At 35.6% G+C, this 20,387-nt stretch overlaps 1 protein-coding gene and 1 pseudogene across 2 annotated transcripts; one reads left to right on the top strand and one right to left on the bottom strand.

Annotated features, from left to right (window-relative positions):
• LOC116105887 overlaps nt 1–20,387 on the top strand; it is a 76,210-nt pseudogene that overhangs the window by 30,833 nt on the left and 24,990 nt on the right.
• Nucleotides 1,993–15,057, bottom strand: LOC116105884 (LEAF RUST 10 DISEASE-RESISTANCE LOCUS RECEPTOR-LIKE PROTEIN KINASE-like 2.1). 2 transcript variants are annotated; one of them, XM_031392275.1, is made up of 3 exons: nt 14,239–15,057; nt 3,783–3,821; nt 1,993–3,270 (listed from the first exon to the last, which is right to left on the bottom strand). In XM_031392275.1, exons 1-3 carry the CDS (start codon nt 14,927–14,929, stop codon nt 2,156–2,158), a joined length of 1,845 nt encoding a protein of 614 aa, XP_031248135.1. In that variant the 5' UTR covers nt 14,930–15,057; the 3' UTR covers nt 1,993–2,155. The 2 variants fall into 2 exon arrangements, 1 of the variants encoding a protein (XP_031248135.1); XR_004124174.1 differs by lacking the exon at nt 14,239–15,057 and adding an exon at nt 7,030–7,860 and having other exon boundaries at nt 3,195–3,270.

The raw sequence follows: 20,387 nt of genomic DNA on the forward strand, positions 1-20,387 counted from the left end.
TTACATAGGCGGACACAATCAACCCTTTACATAGGCAGACATCTTGTTCCTATGGTGTTTAATACCCCTTAGTATTTACCCGATACCTAAAGTCATTTACCCTATGGTACCCTCACATCAAAACCCTTGTGTCATCACATTCTCTCTTTCTCTTATTCCCCCTCTCATAACCTTAAATTGGTCCTAACCCCTCTATTTATAAGTAGAATAAGACATTCTTTTTCTACTAGGATTTATATTTCAGATAAGATTCCTCTAATTTAATTCATTCTCATATTTTAACTCAAAATAAAATCCTAAATCAATTTTTCTTTCCTAATACAACTCAAAGTAAAAGGAAAACAAATATTCTCAAATACAAACTCCTAAAATAAAAATTTGGCTAAAACATAAATTCATTTTTCTTCTTTAGCAATATCTTCATCAATTACCAAAAAGTGTTCACATTCCAACGCACAACATGTTTGTTGCAATAAATACAAAATAAATTAGACAGATTATTTTTTATACCTGTTCTTTCAAATTGGTTATTGGCCCTTTGCTGTTAATTTGACATCAGCCACCTGTCTTTTGACATGCTCTGTTTACATTCAGTTGAAGGCAGAACCAACCAATATATAAATTAAGGAAGTCGACACCGTTTTGATTCTTGTTCACTAGGAGCTGAATCACAGAACAATGGGAATTAAGTCTTTGGAATTCATCATCGATTGAGCCGTTTTGGTAGCCAATTAACTGTTTGGAGTCTTTGCAGTCCGGAACGAAATTTGCAATACTTCTATTACCGGGACATCTGAAAAAGGTTTGATCGAATTGTTCAAAGATATAAAAGGAACGCTCAAATTTTTGAAGGCACAAGTGCCCAAAGGTTTTGGTGGTATTGTTTCGTATTCTTGAAGCGAGACCATGTTAGTCTGAGAGATTCTGTAATATAGAACCATGGCCAGTCTTTATTCAGCTGAAACCTTTGAACTTGTTCATCGCACTTATCTATCTTCCATAATCCGTAATCAGAATTCGTTCCACTGAAGAAGGGAAAGCCTATGCTTCCCAGGTTTCCACATTCAAAAGGTAGACATCTGGGGCTGACTCCATCTTCTTCTTGAGCCAAGGCAAGAGATAATAAAGAACAGAAGGTTAGTCCCACGAGACATTCAAAAATTCCCTAATTGGCAACAGATATGACAACAGCTCCACCGAACATCAACTATTACTATCAAGAAATCTTTGAATTACTTCTTTTGATTTGTCATTTCTGTTATTGTTTCTTCTCAGTTGTTTATCCTCCAAAACAGCAGTTGACTTGGGGTCTTCTGAATTATATATCATATATCTATGTATCTTGTTGATTTATATTTCAACTCTTGTAATACATATCTATTGTATATTGTTTTCTATATAACTATTACACAATTACCAAGAAGACTTTAAAAGCTCAGATGGAAATTGTTGAGCCAACTGATATTTTGCTGGAATAGTACTTAATGCAGCTGAAGCTGATGAAGCTGAAAGAAGTAGGTGATTGGAGCTGAAAATAATGTGGTTTAAGTCATCTGTTTTTGTGTTAACTACAGCAAGTAATGTAGCTGCATTAAAGTTTAAAATTCATATTTTTTGTTTAGTTAGATTTGTGCGGTGCTGGTGTAATGTTTTAGAAAAATCACTACAAGTTTAGGTGTAATAGTTGATGTGAAACTTTTGTATATATTTCAGTTCAAGTTAATGAAAATCCGATGAACTCTTAAGCCAACTTCATTGCATTCGACTCTTTCTTCTTCCCTTTACACCTTTAGCTAAAAAGCCAACAGAGATGATCCTGGTCCTTTGGTTAGATAATTGAGCAATTGACTTGGAAAGAAGACTTGTAATAGAAGAGTGTACATTTAACTGACACTTAATTCTCATTAAACAAACAAAAATTGCATTGAAGAGTCCAAGAGAAATATATAGTAATAATGATTATTTAGCGTTTTGGGTTGAGGTGAAGGTGGAGGAGCAAAGCAAGCCAGTGATCATTTAGTGCCTATGACCAGAACAGAGTTAAAAAGCAGAGGTTTTAATCAACAGAAAAAATTTGAAAATTTACTAATACATCTGAAGTCACTTCTTAGTATGAAGATATGCATGTTGATTAATACATCATTTCAGGAACTACTTAACTTAGTAGGTTAATTGAAGAATCTCTTGGGGCTGATCCCGGTGAAGACAGGAAAGGCTTGGGTGGAATTTGCAAGGAATTGATGCTCCCTTCCAACATCTCCACTACTCTACTCATTGTTGGCCGGTTCGAAGGATTAGTCTGTATGCACCACAAGCTCACTATAATCATCTTCCTTACACATTCTTTATCTTCTTCATTTGAAATGCCTAGCAGTCCAAGTTCTTCACCTACTTCAAGACGCTGATAAATCCATTGCGGAAAATATAATTCACTGCTATTATCAACTCCCACATTGTTATTTTGTCTTCCTCCTGTCATTTCTATAACCATCATTCCATAGCTATAAACATCTGATTTGTAAGAGACTGCTCCAAAGTTTCTAGAAAATACTTCTGGAGCAATATAACCAATTGTCCCATGTGCACCTGTCATTGATATAATACTCTCTTTCTGGGGGCAAATTTTAGCAAGACCAAAATCAGAGATTTTCGGACAAAAATTTTCATTGAGGAGAATGTTATGAGGTTTTATGTCAAAGTGCAAAATTCGTATGTTACAACCGCGGTGTAAATACTCTAACCCTCGGGCTATGCCTACCACAATTTGGTACAATGTTCTCCACTTCAATTGATGATCAACCTTCAATGGATTCTTCTCATCTATGAATTTATCAAGAGATCCATTTGACATAAACTCGTAGATGAGAGCTCTTGTACGACCCTCAAAACAGAAACCTAAAAGAGTGACAATATTGACATGGGAAGTCCTACTAATGCTAGCAACCTCATTGATAAATTCTTCACCATTACCTTTGGAATCAATTAAATTCTTCACCGCTACATAGCGACCATCAAGTAGCCTACCTTTATAAACACCTCCATATCCTCCTTGACCAAGTTTGTGTCTAAATGAATTGGTCACTTTTATAATATCTGAATAGCTGTATCTTTTAGGAAAATGGGATCCATGATTCCTTAAAAATGCCTCAATGTTTAGGTGATTCTTTGTTTTCTTCTTCCAGAAGAACCATGACATTATTTGAGAGGACAATTTTCTCCAGAAGTAAAAGGCCAGAATTACCAATATGCTAGTTGCAGTGACTAAGATGCCTGCAATTAATTGAAGACAGGAATTAGCTGAACACAATGATGGCAAATTGTTAAGACAATTTTGAATGGTCAATATGAAGGGCGTCAATGCCACAAATATTTGTATATATACATAAAGAATCACTTGCAAGACTAACTGAAATAGTTCAAGTTCTAGGAAAAGGGACATGATGGCTATATTTTTAGCTGCAACTTTTGATATGTCTTTAACACGAATAGAGACCATAATACCAAAGAAATTTTCTTAGAGGACAAGAACAATTATAACATGTTAATGGGTTCTCTGTGTCAATGGACATGCAAATGATTGATAGGAACTTTGCCTCATAGTTTAGACAATTGAGAGACGATAATTCAAGCTTTTGTACAGTTTTAATATCTGATTCATATACTCGTGTTCCCCAAAAATTAATTCTCGAGATGAATTCAAGCTCCCTGGAAATCTAGTGATAGAAGCAAAGAATAAACAGAAAGTAAATTCAATAGAATATTTGGTTAAAGAGGTATATTACCAAGTCCGATGCCTAGCTTCAATCCCAATTTCTCATCTCCTGCAGCAAATTACAAATAAGATGGCATTAGATTATCCAAATTCTTGTCAAGATTTTGAATGTAACAAAAGTCATAATAATCTTCTTGTGACAATCTGAGCTCTTCGACCTAGTGACGGCTCTAATGTTTTGGCATGGAATCAAAATAAACGCACGCAGATTATTGAGCAAAAAACCAATCTGTGAAACCGGGAAATCCGGACATGTTTTTAAGCAGGAATGAATCCTAGTACCTCACTGTAATTTTTTATTACCAGTTCTTTCTGTCACAGAACATTCAAACTTTCCCTCCCTATCCGTTTGGCCATGCCCTCCCGCAAAAAAAGCAACCATAATAGTCGCTTGTTACATTCAATTCCACAGAGAAAAAACCTGTAAATAAATCAGAATATTCAACACTTTTTTGAGTCTTATTCACTCAGAAGATAATAGGTGAACACTGAGGTGGAAGACCTCGAAGATGATCAGTTGGGTTTGAGTAGACGATCTAAGAGTGCTGGGAGTTATTGCAGCCAAAACTGAATTTGAATCATATTATCCCGAGAGATTGCTGAAATATTAAACCAATACCCCTCCTTGCCCAACTAAATCATCCGAACTAGATCAGTGCAGTTATCTACAATCATCAACCCACACTCAAGATACGATCGATTGGAGAAAGGGAAGCTGATATTGCCCATGAAACCATAATGGAAACATGGACATATTGGATTCACTCTCTTTTCTTCTTGAGCCAAGCAAAGAAGTAAAAGACGAAGAAAATATTCAAAGGCTAATTTACTGCAATTTCAAATCTCATCCCTAGGGAATAAAACAACGGAAGTACTGTAGGTTGCATTGAAAGCACAAGTAACCACAGATTTTAAGTAGTTGACAGGAAACAAGTCTTTGCAATTACCAAAAAAGAAGAGATCGGCATGGTAAGGTCTGAAGCTGAGGGAAGCACGCTCACAACATAATGGCCATAAAATGATTGTCCATCTTGTTCATTACAGAACAAACTAGAAACTTTACCAAATGGTCAACAAACTTTGGAGAAGTTTTTGGTGGCCCTATTACAAAAGTTGAGAAAGAGGTGTGAATTGGGAAAAGGGGCTTGACATGTATGAGGAAAAGCTAGACATGGCGTGGTTTGAGAGAAAGACGACAAAGATGTGGACTATAAAACTAGTGATTGGTTGTTAATTAAACATTATTGTTAATAAATGCGGACGAACTTGTACTTTTTAAAGTCTTTGTAGTTATCAGTTGAAGTTGGGAAGAAAACCTAATGATATTTCAAGAATCTGTCTAGCTTTTGAAGAGGCTCCCTACTCTAACTCAGTCTCTCATGAAACAGAGGATTTATTGGCACACAATTCATACAAAACAGACAAACAGGTCTCTGCAATGGCAAGCAATTCGATCACATCATAGGCCAAAAATCAGTAACAACAATTTTTCCATAAGATTCAGCTCAGGTTGATGATGAACTGAAAGGAACAAACTAAAGAATCATGAAAAACTTGGGGATTTACCTATCATGCTATGACAAACTAAACTGCTTTCTCTTAACCCGGGTAAGGAATCAAGCAAAATCCACTAGAATAATACGAGTAAAAAGCAAGAGAACAATTGTTGTCTTTTGTCATGTTATTAAACTAATCCACCTCCTATGAATGTATGAAGCGGCAGATAAGTGTCTCACAATTATTGAACTTCAAGGATGAGCACACAATTCATACAAAACAGACAAAAAGGCTTCTTTAATAGCAAGCAATACAATCACACCATAGAATCTTATCGAACACAACGATTTTACCCATCAACAATATAGCAACTAGTAAGATTCAATGTCAAATGTTCAAATAACCTAGAAGTTCTTAGTGTTCTGCTTTTATGAGTGGCCACTTTAGAGTTCTATAAACAAGTGGAAAGCATCCACTCACAATTGTCATACTAATCTTTACTGTATATGTGTTGGAGTTCCACACCGATTAAACACGCTTAAGCCTACTAGTTTATAAGAGGGAATAATCCTCTCATTCAACAAGGTCTTATTGGGTGAGGAGTTAGGCTCACCTCAAATTCTATCATTGTATTAGAGCTAGATTCAGTTGAATTAAGTGTTTAACCAGCGGGTGAGAAGTTAGAGCTAGCCACTACCTCCATCAATAGACATGACCCAACATATGGGCTTGATTGTGAGGGGGAGTGTTGGAGTTTCACATTGACTAGACACGCTAAAGCCTACTGGTTTATAAGAGGGCGTAATGCTCTCATTCAACAACATGGGGGTAATGCTCTCATTCAACAACATATGGGCTTGACTGTGAGGGGTACCTCCATTAATAGGCATGACCTAACATATGAGCTTGACCGTGAGGGGAAGTATTAGATATAAGAGGGGGTAATCATCCCATTCAACAAAGCTTCATTAGGTGAGGAGTCAGACCCACCTTAAATTCTATCAATATGGTAATTCTACACACCTTAGAAATTCATAAGGACTACTTTGTTATCATCCAATGCAATTTAGCTCTACCTATCTAAAATGCACAGATTTCACCCAGACAAAGAATCATCGACCACCAATTTTTCAGCAATCCAGTTCATTTCAGTGTAAATCCATCTTCAACTTCGCATAGTCAAAACTAGTTATTTTTTCATCCCTTTCCTCTAATTAAATAGGTGCAGCACAGAAACTAAGTATTAGCGGGAAATTTTACTCCAATTTCAAATCCTCATCCCTAGGGAATAATGCAACAGAAGTATGTGGGTTGCATGCTTCAAATGGAATCACAAGTAACCACAGATTTTGTGTCATTGACAGGAAACAGATCATTGCACTTATGGAAAAAGATTAGATCAGCGTGGTAGGGACTGGAGTTGAGGCAGAAATTATGAAAAATATTTGTGACCATATTTGTATGATCCGAATTCCAGACAAGATTGAGCATAGGACTGTCAGAATTGCCAATCTGAGACTCATATAGAGGATAGATCATGCTGCGACTTACTAAACTGCTTTCTCTCAACCCGGGTAAGGAATCGGTCAAAATCCATTAGACTAATCCTAGTAAAAAGCTACAGAAAAGTTATTGTTTGGCAATTTTGGTATTAAACTAAATGCAGCTCATACAAATGTATGAAAATCATCTAGTAACTTAGAACAAAGAAACAGATATTTTAAAAAAGCAAAACAGGACATGTATGTAATTTTTGTTACCTGTTCTTTCTTCTGAACAATAAAAAAATCCCTCGCTATTCCTTCTACAACCGCGTCCGGTCAAATTACAATCCACTCATTCTCTTTCTCCTTTCTCATAACACTTAAACTTCCCCTGGCTATCAGTTTTACATTGACCTCCCTCCAAATGACGGTTAAAACATTCTTTAGTTACCTTCACTACCAGTTGGAATTTATAAGTCGACAGATTGAAAATTTCACCACTGTTATGTGTCCTATTGAACAGGAAGCGAATACGTGAACATTGAGGTAGAGAATTAGATAAAAGAGGCCCCGGAGTTATTGCAGAGAAGAGGGTGAAAGTCTGTGGGCTTAGTATAGGTGAGGGGGCATTTAAAATTGTTTGGTCATTGGGAATTTCAAACGAGAGAAAAGGAGTAATGGCAAGAGTTAAGTTTTTGAAGGATTCGTCAAAGTGATATAAATATTCTGGGTCATGAAGTGTAACTGTATTATCCTTTAAGATGTTTACAGCATCAAAAAATGGCACGTGGTTTGGATATTGTTTGTCACATTCATCTACTATGCATAACCCACACTCAGGATGCGTTCGATTGGAAAAGGGGAGGCCGATCTCGCCAAGTGAACCACAAGAAAAAGGTGGACATCTTGAATTCCACCTCTTTTCTTCTTGAGCAAAGCAAAGAAGTAAAAGATGAAAAATAACAAAGAACACAACACAATAGGCACGACCCATTCTAAACTTCTCCGTTTGGCAACAAAAGCAGCAACAGCTTCCCCGACTCTCAACTACTAATACTGTTAAGAAGTCTTTGCTTCACTCCATTTTTGTCCAATCATTCTCTGACTGTTTCTTCACAGTTCTTCTCATTATAGACACGGCAGTTTACTTGGAAATTTTACAGGGAAGACTTGAGAAAAACAGAACGAAACAAGAGCTAGATGGGACATTCGCGTAAATCACATACGTACAGTGCATGAAAAATCAATTTTTATTGGTCTGCCAAAAGACTAATAGTTAGTAACTACAAAAAGAGTTGACGATTGACCTACTTGGAAGTCTTTAAGTCGTCCTCTCCACTGCTTAACGCGCATAGGTAAAGGACCTAGAGAAATACAAAATCTACTCTCTATAATTCTCATGAGATCAGAAAATCGACAACATAATACCCACAAAATGATTGCCCATTTTGTTCATTACAGAACAAAAGAGAAAAAATATAAATAGATAAGGTAGCGTTTTGGGTTAATAACTTCCTGATAATCGAGGCAAGAAAGGAACAAATTCTACAAAGAAAGTGATGTGCAAATTGGGCCATTGTAATCTCTAAATTTAAGAGGTGGTTGTCATTGTGATAAAGAAAAGTCTTTCCAGGTGATGTAGGCAACAGGGCAGCAAATGTAAGCACAAGGAAATCTATTGACATTTCAAGAATCTTTATCTGATTTGGAAGAGGTTATCTTCTGTAACCATGTCTCATAAAGCAAAGGATTTAAATTCAAGTTATCATTGTGATAAGACTATTAATTGAGGACAAACTTGTTTCCTTGAAAAGTCTTTGCAGTTAAAGTAGGTAGCAGGGCAGAGAAAAAATGTATGCACAAGGAAATCTGATGAGAGACACAGGATTTAGTACCTCAGAGTTGTTGAACTTCAAGGCTGAACAAATAAGTCATACAAAACAGACAAACAGGTTTCTGCAACAGCAAGCAATACAATCACACTTATCTGTTAACTTAGAATTGCTTAGTGGTCTGCTTTTATGAGTAGCTACTTGCTCTACAGAAGTTTCTATATACAGGTGGAGGAAACATGCATAGCATGCTAAGCTTGTGCAGGACCATGCTAATCTTTTCTGTATCCTTCTAATTCTATCAAGTATCTTACAAATTCGAAAGGACAACTTTGCACCTAGACCTAGAATTAGTTTTCAATGAATTGTGAGTTAGCTGGACTCAGATCAGAGGACTCTATTCTATTGACAGTATCCAACTGTGTCTAGTCCATTTCAGTATAAATTCATGCTTCAACAACTTCACATCCTCCAATTCAACAGAAGTAACCTCAGATTTTGTGTTAGTGACGGAAAACAAGTCATTGAAGTTATAAAAGATTATGAAAGAAGATAATATCAGCATGATGGTATCCTTCCCTCATCTAAACTCTCTTGAGCTCTTACAAGTCTAATGACACATGCACAAAAAGAAATATGAAATATGTATGATTTACATTTGTTTCCGTTTTTATCCTTTTTATTAACTGTCAATCTCAATCTTGTTTCTTGTTTGATATAGATGATAGACCGAAGTGGGGCAAACTAAGCTACTTTCTCTAAACCCAGGAAGGAATCAGTCAAAATTCACTAGACTTATCCAAGTAAAAATTAATCCAAAAGTAAAAGGCTAGGAAGAGTTATTGTTTGTTGGCAAGATGGTTATTAAACTAAACTAAACGCAGTTCACATCAATCCATGAAAAATTCTGGTAAACTTAGAAAAAGAAACCAATAAGTAAAAAAGGGAAAGTAAGACAAGTAGTACCCAGGAGCGTCCTAGTACTTCACTATAATACCTGTTCTTACTGTCTCCGTCAGTAAACAATTAAACTTTCCGTCGCTATCAGTTTGGCATTGCCCTCCCACCTTGTAACAATTCCGACATTCTTTTGTCACATTTACCTCCAGAGCGATCTCATGAAACAGAGGATTTAGTATCTCAAAATTGAACTTCAAGGCTGAGCACACAATTCATACAAAACAGACAGAGGTTTCTGCAATAGCAAGCAATACAATCACACCACAGAATCCTGTTGAACACAACGATTTTTACCCATCAACAATATAACAACTGGTAAGATTCAATGTTAAATGTTCAAGTAACCTAGAAGTTCTTAGTGTTCTGCTTTTATGAGTAGCCACTTACTCTAGAGGAGTTCTATAAACAGGTGGAAAGCATCCATTCACAATTCGTCATACTAATCTTTACTGATATGGTAATTCTATCTTCTTAGAAATTCATAGGGACTAATTTATTATCATCCAGTGCAGCTTAGCTCTACCTATCTGAAATGTTAGGAAATCGAGTAACGGAAAACATACATTCGAGATAAATAACATAGGATTAAAATCACATCACACAAAGAAACACGATATTTACGTGGTTCGGCATTCCCTGCCTACATCCACGGATGAGAGAAATCCACTATAATTTCTTGAACATAATATACAAGAGTACACAACACCTTAAGCCTGGTACATAAAATAGAGCAGAAACATCCTAGTTTCTAACTACGCTCAACCTAGTACCTAGAGTGAAAACGATCGCAGTTTCTTAGACATTTTCCTCATGGTGTTTTATACCCTACATCAAATATCCTGTGTTCTCTTATTCTCTCATAACCTTGAATTAGTTCTCACTCCTATAAATATAGGTAGTATATGGGATATTCTGTTCCTAATAAGATTCATACTTTAATTCTTAATAGGACTCTTATAATTTTATTCCTATTTAGAATTGTATTCTTTATTAAAGAGTTTTCCTAAAGGCATACAATTTTACATGGGAAAAAAAAAGGAAAATGGGCTACAATATCCCAACATGAAATGCATAGGTTGCAGTCCGGTCCAATCCATTTCAGTGTAAATCCATCCTTCAACAACTTCACATGAGCAAAACTAGTAATTTTTTCATCCCTTTCCTCTAATTAAACAGGTGTAGCATAGGAACTAAGTATTCACGGGAAATTTTACTCCAATTTCAAATCCTCATCCCTAGGGAATAATTCAGTAGACGTATTGCGGGTTGCATACTACAGTTGGAATCACAAGTAACCTCAGATTTTGTGTAATTGACAGAAAACAGATCATTGCACTTATGGAAAAGGACTAGATCAGCACGGTAGGTACTGGAGTTGAGGCAGAAATTATGAAAACTATTTGTGGCCATATTTGTATGATCCGAATTCCAGACAAGATTGAGCACTGAACTGTCAGAATTGCCAATCTGAGACTCGTATAGATGATAGATCATGCTGCTGACTTAGTAAACTGGTTTCTCTCAACCCGGGTAAGGAATCAGTCAAAATCCACTAGACTAATCCTAGTAAAAAGCTAGAGAAAAGTTATTGTTTGGCAATTATGGTATTAAACTAAATGCAGCTCATATGAATGTATGAAAATCAAATAGTAACTTAGAACAAAGAAACCGATATTTTAAAAAAGAAAAAACAGGACATGGATGTAACCGGTTAACAGTCTGGGACGACTGTAATTTGCCATACCTGTTCTTTCTCTTTCTCTTTTCCCAGAACACTTAAAGTTCCCCTGGCTATCTGTTTCACATTGGCCTCCCTCCAAATGACAATCAAAACATTCTTTAGTTACCTTCACTTCCAGTTCGAAAAGAGAAGTAGACAGATTGAAAATCTCAGTACTGTAACGCGTCTTATTGAACAGGAAGCGAATACGTGAACATTGAGGTAGAGAACTAGGCAATTTTTTAAATCTTGAGGGGTAGTAGATTGTTCGTTTTTGTGATGCTGGTTATTCAAAGAAGAGAGATGAAAAACTAAAAACTGGACACACTTTTTCATTAGACAAAAACTGCATATAACATACTTCAACTACTGTTTCAACAACCAGCAGACCACTTTTCCTTAATCTCAGCTAAACCACATAAAAGGCTAACTACTTCATTACAAAAACTGAGCCATTAAACAAAAGATTAACATTAAATTACAATACATCTTAAGCTACTGAAAAGAGAAGCACTCCCATGCAGTCCATGCAGAGCAAAAACTCTTCCAGGTTTCACATACATTCGGCAACCCACTTCCAGCACAGCATCAACCTTCAACATAGATAAACGAGTCCCTGGAGTTATTGCAGAAAAGAAGGGCGAAATCTGTGGGCTTAGTATGAGTGGGGGGGCATTTGAAAATTGTTTGGTTATTGTGAATTTCAAAAGAGAGAAAAGGAGTAATGGGAAGAGTTAAATTTTTGAAGGATCCGCAGCTAGTAATGGGAAGAGCTAAATTTTTTAAGGATCCGCAGCTACGGTTGTCAAAGGGAAGTAAATATTCTGGGTCATGAAGCGTAACCGTATTATCCTGTAAGATGCTTGAAACATTAAACAATGGTACGTGCTTCCCAAGTTGAATTCTCGGAAATTGTGTCACATTCATCTACTATGCATAACCCACACTGAGGATGCGTCCGATTGGAAAAGGGGAAGCCGATCTTGCCAAGCAAACCACAAGAGAAAGGTGGACATCTTGAATTCCACCTCTTTTCTTCTTGAGCAACGCAAAGAAGTAAAAGATGAAAGATAACAAAGAACACCACACAAGAGGCACGACCCATTGTAAACTTCTCCATTTAGCAACAAAAGCAGCAACAGCTTCCACAACTCTCAACTAGTAATACTGTTAAGAACTCTTTGCTTCACCCCATTTTTATCCAATCATTCTCAGACTGTTTCTTCGCAGTTCTTCTCACTATAGACACGGCAGTTGACTTGGAAATTTCACAGGGAAGACTTGAGAAAAACAGAGTACAGTGCATGAAAAATCAATTTTTATTGGTCGGCCTAAAGACTAATAATTAGTAACTTACAAAAAGAGTTGACGATTGACTTGCTTAAAGTCTTTAAGTCGTCTTCTCCACTGCTTACTTAACGCGTATAGACAAAAGACCAAAAGAAACACAAAATCTACTCTCCATATACAACATAATTACCACAAAATGATTGCCCATCTTGTTCATTACAGAACAAAAGAGAAACTTTGCTAAATGGTCCACAAACTTTGGAGAAGCGAAGCTCTTGGTGGTCATATAACAGAAGTTCAGAAAATGGGGTGAAAAAAGAAAACCGGTTTGACATCTATGAGAAAAACATAAACATATAAGGTAGCTTTTTGGGTTAATTACTTTCCTGATAATCGAAGCAAGGCAGGAACAAATTCTGTAAAGAAAGGGATGTGCAAATCGGGCCATTGTAATCTCTAAATTTAAGAGGTGGTTGTCATTGTGATAAAGAAAATTTTTTCCAGATGAAGTAGGCAATGGCCAATGGGGCAGCAAATGTAAGCACAAGGAAATCTATTGACATTTGAAGAATCTTTATCTGATTTGGAAGAGGTTTTCTTCTCTAACTATGTCTCATAAAGCAGAGGATTTAAATTCAAGTTATCATTGTGATAAGACTATTAATTGAGGACAAACTTGTTTCTTTGAAAAGTCTTTGCAGTTAAAGTAGGTAACGGGGCAGAGAAAAAATGTATGCACAAGGAAATCTGATAGAGACAGAGGATTTAGTATCTCAGAGTTTAATTTCAAGGCTGAACAAATAAGTCATACAAAACAGACAAACAGGTTTCTGCAACAGCAAGCAATACAATCACACCACAGAATCCGGTCGAACACGGCGGTTTTTAACGATCAACAACCACAGAAACTGGTAAGGTTCAATCCCAACTTATCTATTAGCTTAGAATCACTTAGTGTTCTGCTTTTATGAGTAGCTATTTGCTAAGCTTGTGCAGGAACCATGCTAATCTTTTTTGTGTCCTTCAAAGTCTATGAAGTACCTTCGAAAATCGAAAGGACTACTTTGGCACCTAGACCTAGAATTAGTTTTCAAAGAATTGTGAGTTAGCTGGACTCAGATCATAGGACTTTATTCTACTGACAGTATCTAACTGTGTCTAGTCCATTTCTGTACAAATTCATGCTTCGACAACTTCACTTTCTCCAACTGAACAGGTGCAGGCGTGCAGCAACTAAATATTTCCGGGAAACTTTACTCCAATTCACAACCTCATCCCTAGGAACTAATTCAACAGAAGTAACCTCAGATTTTGAGTTAGTGACAGAAAACAAGTCATTGAAGTTATGAAAGAACATGATATCAGCATGAAGGTATCCTTCCCTCTTCTGAACTCTCTTGAACTTTTATAAGTCTAAGAGACCACAGTGGGGCAAACTAAGCTGCTTTCTCCAAACCCAGAAAGGAATCAATCAAAATTCACTAGACTTATCCAAGTAAAAAGCTAGGAAGAGTTATTGTTTTTTGGAAAGATGGTTACTAAACTAAACTAAATGCAGTTCACATCAATGCACTAGAAATGCTAGTAAACTTAGAACAAGAAACCAATAAGCAAAACATGTAAAACATGGAAAGTAAGACAAGTAGTACCCAGGGAACGAGTACTAGCACTTCACTATAATACCTGTTCTTACTGTCACTGAACAATTAAACTTTCCGTCACCATCAGTTTGGCATTGCCCTCCCGCCTTAAAACAATTATGACATTCTTTTGTCACATTTACTTCCAGGGCGAATTCATTAGTTGACAAATTGTAAAATTCAACACTGTGTTGTGTCTTAATCACATGGAAGGGAATAAGTGAACATGATTGAGATATAGAACTTGGCAATTTAGTAGTTGGGAGATAGTATAAAAACAAGTGTTTGGAGTCATTGCAAACCAAACCGGAATTTGTGGGCTTTACATAATGGAGGGGGCATCTGAATATGTTTTGGTTGTAGGGATTTTCAAAAGAGAGAAAAGGAGTGATAGGAAGACTCAAATTTGTTAAGGATCCGCAGCTACTATTGTTGAACTGATTTGGATATTCTTGCTCACGAACCGTGACCATATTATCCTGAGAGATGCTTGAAACATAAAACTGTGGCCCATGACTCCCCAGTTGAATCTTCTGAAACGATTTGTCACAGTCATCCACTATGCATAAGCCACACTCGGGATGCGTTCGATTGGAGAAGGGGAAGCCGATCTCGCCGAGTAAACCACAAGAGAAACTTGGACATTTTTTATTGATTCCCTTTTCTTCTTCAGCCAAGCCAAGAAGTAAAAGACGAAAGACAACAAACAACAAAACACAACACAAACGAGCCATTCTTCCAAACTTCTCTAGCTCTTAACGTTTCTTCATGGTTCTTCTCAATATAGAAGCAGAGTTGCTTCTTCTTCAAAAGTAAAACACGCCAGTTGACTTGGAAATTTCAGCGGGGAAGACTTGAGAAAAACACAAGGAAATAAGCGAAAGTCGGGCATTCGCGGAAAGAATAGACTTACAGTGCATGAAAAACCAATTCTCATTGGTCGGCCAAAGACGAAAGTAATATATCGAATATGTTGATTAATACATCATTTCAGAAACTACTTATGATACGAATGCTTTCTGCCCCAGAGCAATTAAACTTTCCCATTCTATCAGTTAGGCATTGCCCTCCCGCATAGAAACAATCATAACATTCATCCGTTACATTCACTTCAACAGAGAAAAAACCCGTAAACAAATCAGAATATTCAACACTAGTTTGAGTCTTATTCACTCGGAAGTTAATAGGTGAACACCGAAATGGAGGACTTTGAAGATGATCAGTTGGGTTTGAGTAGACGATATACAAGTGCTGGGAGTTATTGCAGCAAAAACTGAAATTTTTTGGGATCGTGTAATTGCGGGGGCATTCGTACAGGGATTGAACGTAGGGCGCATTAAAAGAGAGAAAAGGAGAGACAGGAAGAATCAGTTTTTTCAAAAACACATTGGTTCTGAATTTGAATCATATTATCCTGAGAGATTGCCGAAATATTAAACCAATGGCCCTCCTTCCCCAACTGAATCGTCGGAAATTGTTCAGTGCAGCTGTCTACCATCACCAACCCACATTCAGGATGCGATGTATGGTAGAAGGGGAACCTGACATCGCCCAAGAAACCACAACGGAAACTTGGACATCTTGGATTCATCCTCTCTTCTTCTTCAGCCAAGCAAAGAAGTAAACGATTAAAAAGAACAAGGAAAACATGATAAGCTGCACAAGCCATCAGCCATTACTATCAGGAAATCTTTGTATTACTCGTGTTTTGTAATTCTGTGATTGCTTCTACTCAATCTGCTCGGTAATGTTCATCCCCTCAGAGACGATAGTTGACTTGGAGATTGAGTAGGAAAGACTTGCAGAAAAAAGACAAGAGTTAAAAGCAGTGCAAGTCTAGCTGCACAACAGTAAATCTTTTGATTGTTTGGCCAATAATTCACAAAACATTTCCATCCTGTGAATAGTGAAAGAAAGCTTGACTGTTCACTTATAAAAACTTTGCAGTCAAATTTATGATGATAGCTTCAACTTTTAATTAAAGGGTCCACAAACTTCCGCTAAGATGTGGGAAGTCCTGGGGGCTAAAGTTACAAATGTATGAATTAATCGAATAAACTTCTCTTCTTTTTTAGAAAAGTCCTCAATCTGATAACTCTTATTGCTGGTTATGTGCTTATTTAACCCTGCAGTGCCCATGTGCTGCACTAATTATCAAAGAGAAAAGATAAATTCAACATGTGAGGTCTCTCTAAATTGACAGATTATTGAAAGCATTTGTTAAATTTCCATAAGGCAATTACTCTTCAGCTTTCCTTGCTCAGATAGAATCATAGAAATTTAATTTACACTAAAATCTAACGGTATCCATAAAATTACATTGAAGAGGACAAACAAAAACATATTATTGTGGGATTTCTTAACAATTAATACATCAAAACCTATATGCTCCCTTCCAATATTAGTCTGTATACACCACAAGCTCACTATTATCATCTTTCCATCATATTCTTGATCCCCTTTGTTAGAGTTGTCAACCACTTCAATAATAAGGGGTGAGACAAACGCATTCGAGAGTCGAGCAGGCAAGGGTGTAGGAGGCAACACCCCCAGATCTGTAGGCAGTTTGGGCCTATCCCATGAAAAGCTGTTGTAGGATTTCTCTAAGTAATTAAATTCTTAATTGGGTTTGGACTTAAGAATAGGGATCCTAGTAATATTTTTCTCATTAAACCTAATATACAGACTTATTATTTTATTTTATGAGTGATATAGCAAATCATAAGCAAATACATTCATTATAATGAAAGAGGTGAGGAGATATTTTGATAATATTGACTCTGTTGGACGTAATCCTTTTTTGGGCTAACCAAGGTAAATCGCGTGTGTGCTTTCTTTTTACTGTTTACATTATTTGTGTGTGATTGTTTAGTTGTTTGGTTTCGATTACTCTCTAGATTATTTCACTCTTCACTTTTAATGCCTTTCAGTCTAAGTTCTTCATCAATCAGCAAAGTTAGCATTCAATCGATAATGCAAAGGACAAAAGAAATGAAAATTCTTGGCGATATGATCTTCTTAAAGTCTGAAAACATCATAAACGTAACCAGAAAATAATGTGCATATTATTCATAACAGCAGAGAAACCTTACTAAATGTTCTACAAACTTAAGAAACTTCAGTTTGGGTTATCCTGAGGCCAATCAAAGTTAAATTTGACCCAAAAAAAAAAAAAAAAAATTGTTTAGACTACCAGGTCAGTAATGTTATTGATCTGATACAACCGTTGGATCTAGAGATCAAAAGCTGAAATTTTTATTTAGAAAAAAAAAATAATAATTTTACATACTTATGTAAGATCATTGGGCCATTGAATGGATCCAAAGCTTTGCTCCTTTTATAAAAAGCCCAAGCCTTATTCAAGAATTGATGAACCTTCTTGCAAAATATCTCACCACCAATTATTAAGTACATTTGTTTAAATCCAACACTACCTTCCCTTTAATAATTTTAAACCTGCTTAATTTCAAGAATTACGTGGCATAGCTACTCATATTTGTCACAATAATTTAGAGTTGTTTATAATAATAAATAAATAATTCTCTCCTTCCCCTAAAATTTGGAATCAAAAAATCTTTTATAAAAAAAAATCTAGAATACTACCAGATGCCACGTCACTCATACCACCTACCAATGTATTTACACCACCTATGAATATTTTCTCTCTTTTGAATCCTTATCATTAAATTGATTGGTAGTTATTAATTTAAAATTATATGTTGCAACAATATATTGGTTGATGGTACGGGTGACGTGATACCCTTGTGGTACCATAGATGTTCTCATATTTTATTAGTAAAGTTGATAACTATTTAACTTAATTTATTCACGTGATTATGGGTCACAGTTCTAAATGGATAATGAAATATAAAGCCTGTACCTAGCCCTTGTGGGTACGGGTGGACCACCGAGTCACCTTTTTTTAGCTAGATGTGGTGAAATGTATATGGAGTCATGGGTTTCATGCATGATATAATATACTTTACACCTGAGTTAATGTTACCACATTTCCGTAACTATTTCCAAAAATTCAATATACTGAATTAGTATCATACATATATAATTAAACTGTTATGAATGAATTCTAACAATTCGACGATTATTACTATTTTCATTTTATATGTAACCCTCATTTTCTAGGCAGTCCCATCGAACTCTTGCTTTATTGTTTGATTTTAATATATGGACAATATATTTGGGAAAAAAAAAAATCGGTGATTCCTTTTGCTTTTTGCCTATCAACTATTACTTGATTCAAAGTCTCGTATCTTTATATTGGATAGTTGATAAAGGCAGGGAAGACTTGATAAAGGAAAACCCAAGTTGACTCAAGTCAACTAATTGCTCTCATTAATTAGCCTTATTACATAATTTAAGATAATTAAACCCAAATGAAGAAACATGTACCCAGCAATCGATGTAAGCATGTCCAATAAGAGAAAAAAGTGCAAACATAAAAAGAAGAGCTAGCTTTACCATTACCATTCCCTCACACAATTTTTATTTTATTTTTGGAATAATATTATCCTTACAACTAAATTATACAACCACACATATAATTAAACAAAAATTTTATAAAATTCATATAAAATAACTATTTTGTATTATATTTTTTACTTGGTTATATCTCTTATTGTATAATTCGGTTGGAAGAGTAACATTATTCTTATTTTTAGTCATTTTACAAAAGAAGAAAATCCTTCTCTCTATCAAATCAGTATGTAATATAGGGATTAGATATTTAGATTAAATAATAATTTTATACAATAATCATCTAGAAGCCACTCTTTCTATACCTTCACCAACAAGAATTTCCTCGTGATGTAAGTTTTATTTGATAAATTTTAATCTAACAAAATTATGTTTTTAAGCAAATCTTATAATAATATTAAACATATTATATAAATGGATAGTAATACCCATTTTTTTTTTTAAAGGTACCCGTGGGTATACCCAATCCGCCTACAAATTTAAAAAAAAAAAAAAAAGGGATGAACCAAGCACATGTATTGTTCCTGCAAGACTGCAAGTCCTAAGTATATTAACTTGTAACTGCTTAAAATGCAAGGGTACAAGTGGACTTGCGAATACAATACCTATTTTGCTAGGTCTACCATAGATGTTGTCATCTTTTATTAGTGAAGTTGATAATGAATAATAATAATATAAGTTAACATTATTAGAAGAGTAATACTAGCCTTACAAAGAGACATATAAAGAAGCATACAAAGAGACAAATCTAACCCTTAAAAGAATGGAAAAAGAGAGAGAGAGAAAGAGAGATAATCATGAATTTTAAGGATTGAATTTGTCTCTTTCTATGCCTCTTTGTAAGACTAGTATTACTTTTATTAGAATAACGGAGGATTACTCCCAACCACACACACCCTTATATAATTCACGTACATGATTCTTTCAAAACCACAACAGCTAGCACACGAAGCGGGCACCGCATCACCTTCACAAGAATAATTGTTCTTTTCTATTATCCTCTTATTTAGGGCCACGTTTTGATTTTGGTGGTGTTTGATCCATGTGCACACACCCACCAATTTTTCCTTTTTCGTAAGTATTTCAATCTCGCGAAGTCATCACTTCTTTACTTTATTTTTATATGGAGATGCTACTTTCCTTCTATGCATCAATGTCTTTTTGTTCACACCTTTCTATGCCACCCTGAAAATGTGCTAGATTCTTATATGCTATCCTACTTTCCCGATTGTTATAATAAATATAAAGGAAATAAATATAAAATATGATAGATTGTTGACAGGTATTTGTTAAATTGTCAAACACTATTAATATACACCTTTCATTACATTACATCATACTTATAGTAATGTAGTTTTCTGCTGATCTAGAGTTGATTTATATATGAACTAATATATAGTTTTCTTAGCGTTTTGGGTTGAGGTGAAGGTGGAGGAGCAAAGCAAGCTAGTGATCATTTAGTGCCTATGACCAGAACAGGGTTAAAAATAGGGGTTTTAACCAACATAAAAATCTGAAAATGTACTAATACATGTGAAGTCATAGTTCTTAGTACGAAGATATTCATGTTAATTAATACATCATTTCAAGAACTATTTAACTTAGTAGGTTAATTGAAAAATCTCTTGTGGTTGATCCCAGTGAAGATAGGAAAGCCTTGGGTGGAATTTGCAAGGAATTGATGCTCCCTTCCAACATCTG

Source organism: Pistacia vera, unplaced genomic scaffold, assembly GCF_008641045.1.
Source record: "Pistacia vera cultivar Batoury unplaced genomic scaffold, PisVer_v2 Contig507, whole genome shotgun sequence".
Classification (NCBI taxonomy): Eukaryota; Viridiplantae; Streptophyta; class Magnoliopsida; order Sapindales; family Anacardiaceae; genus Pistacia; species Pistacia vera.

Bases quoted from the DNA above. Each gene is read 5' to 3' on its own strand.
- LOC116105884 (XM_031392275.1), bottom strand. From the start codon at position 14,929: ATGGCTCGTTTGTGTTGTGTTTTGTTGTTTGTTGTCTTTCGTCTTTTA. The intron at 3,822-14,238 runs GTATTATAGTGA...AATTTGCTGCAG, and splicing joins TTCAGTGACAGTAAGAACAG to GAGATGAGAAATTGGGATTG. The intron at 3,271-3,782 runs GTAATATACCTC...AATTAATTGCAG, and splicing joins GAAGCTAGGCATCGGACTTG to GCATCTTAGTCACTGCAACT.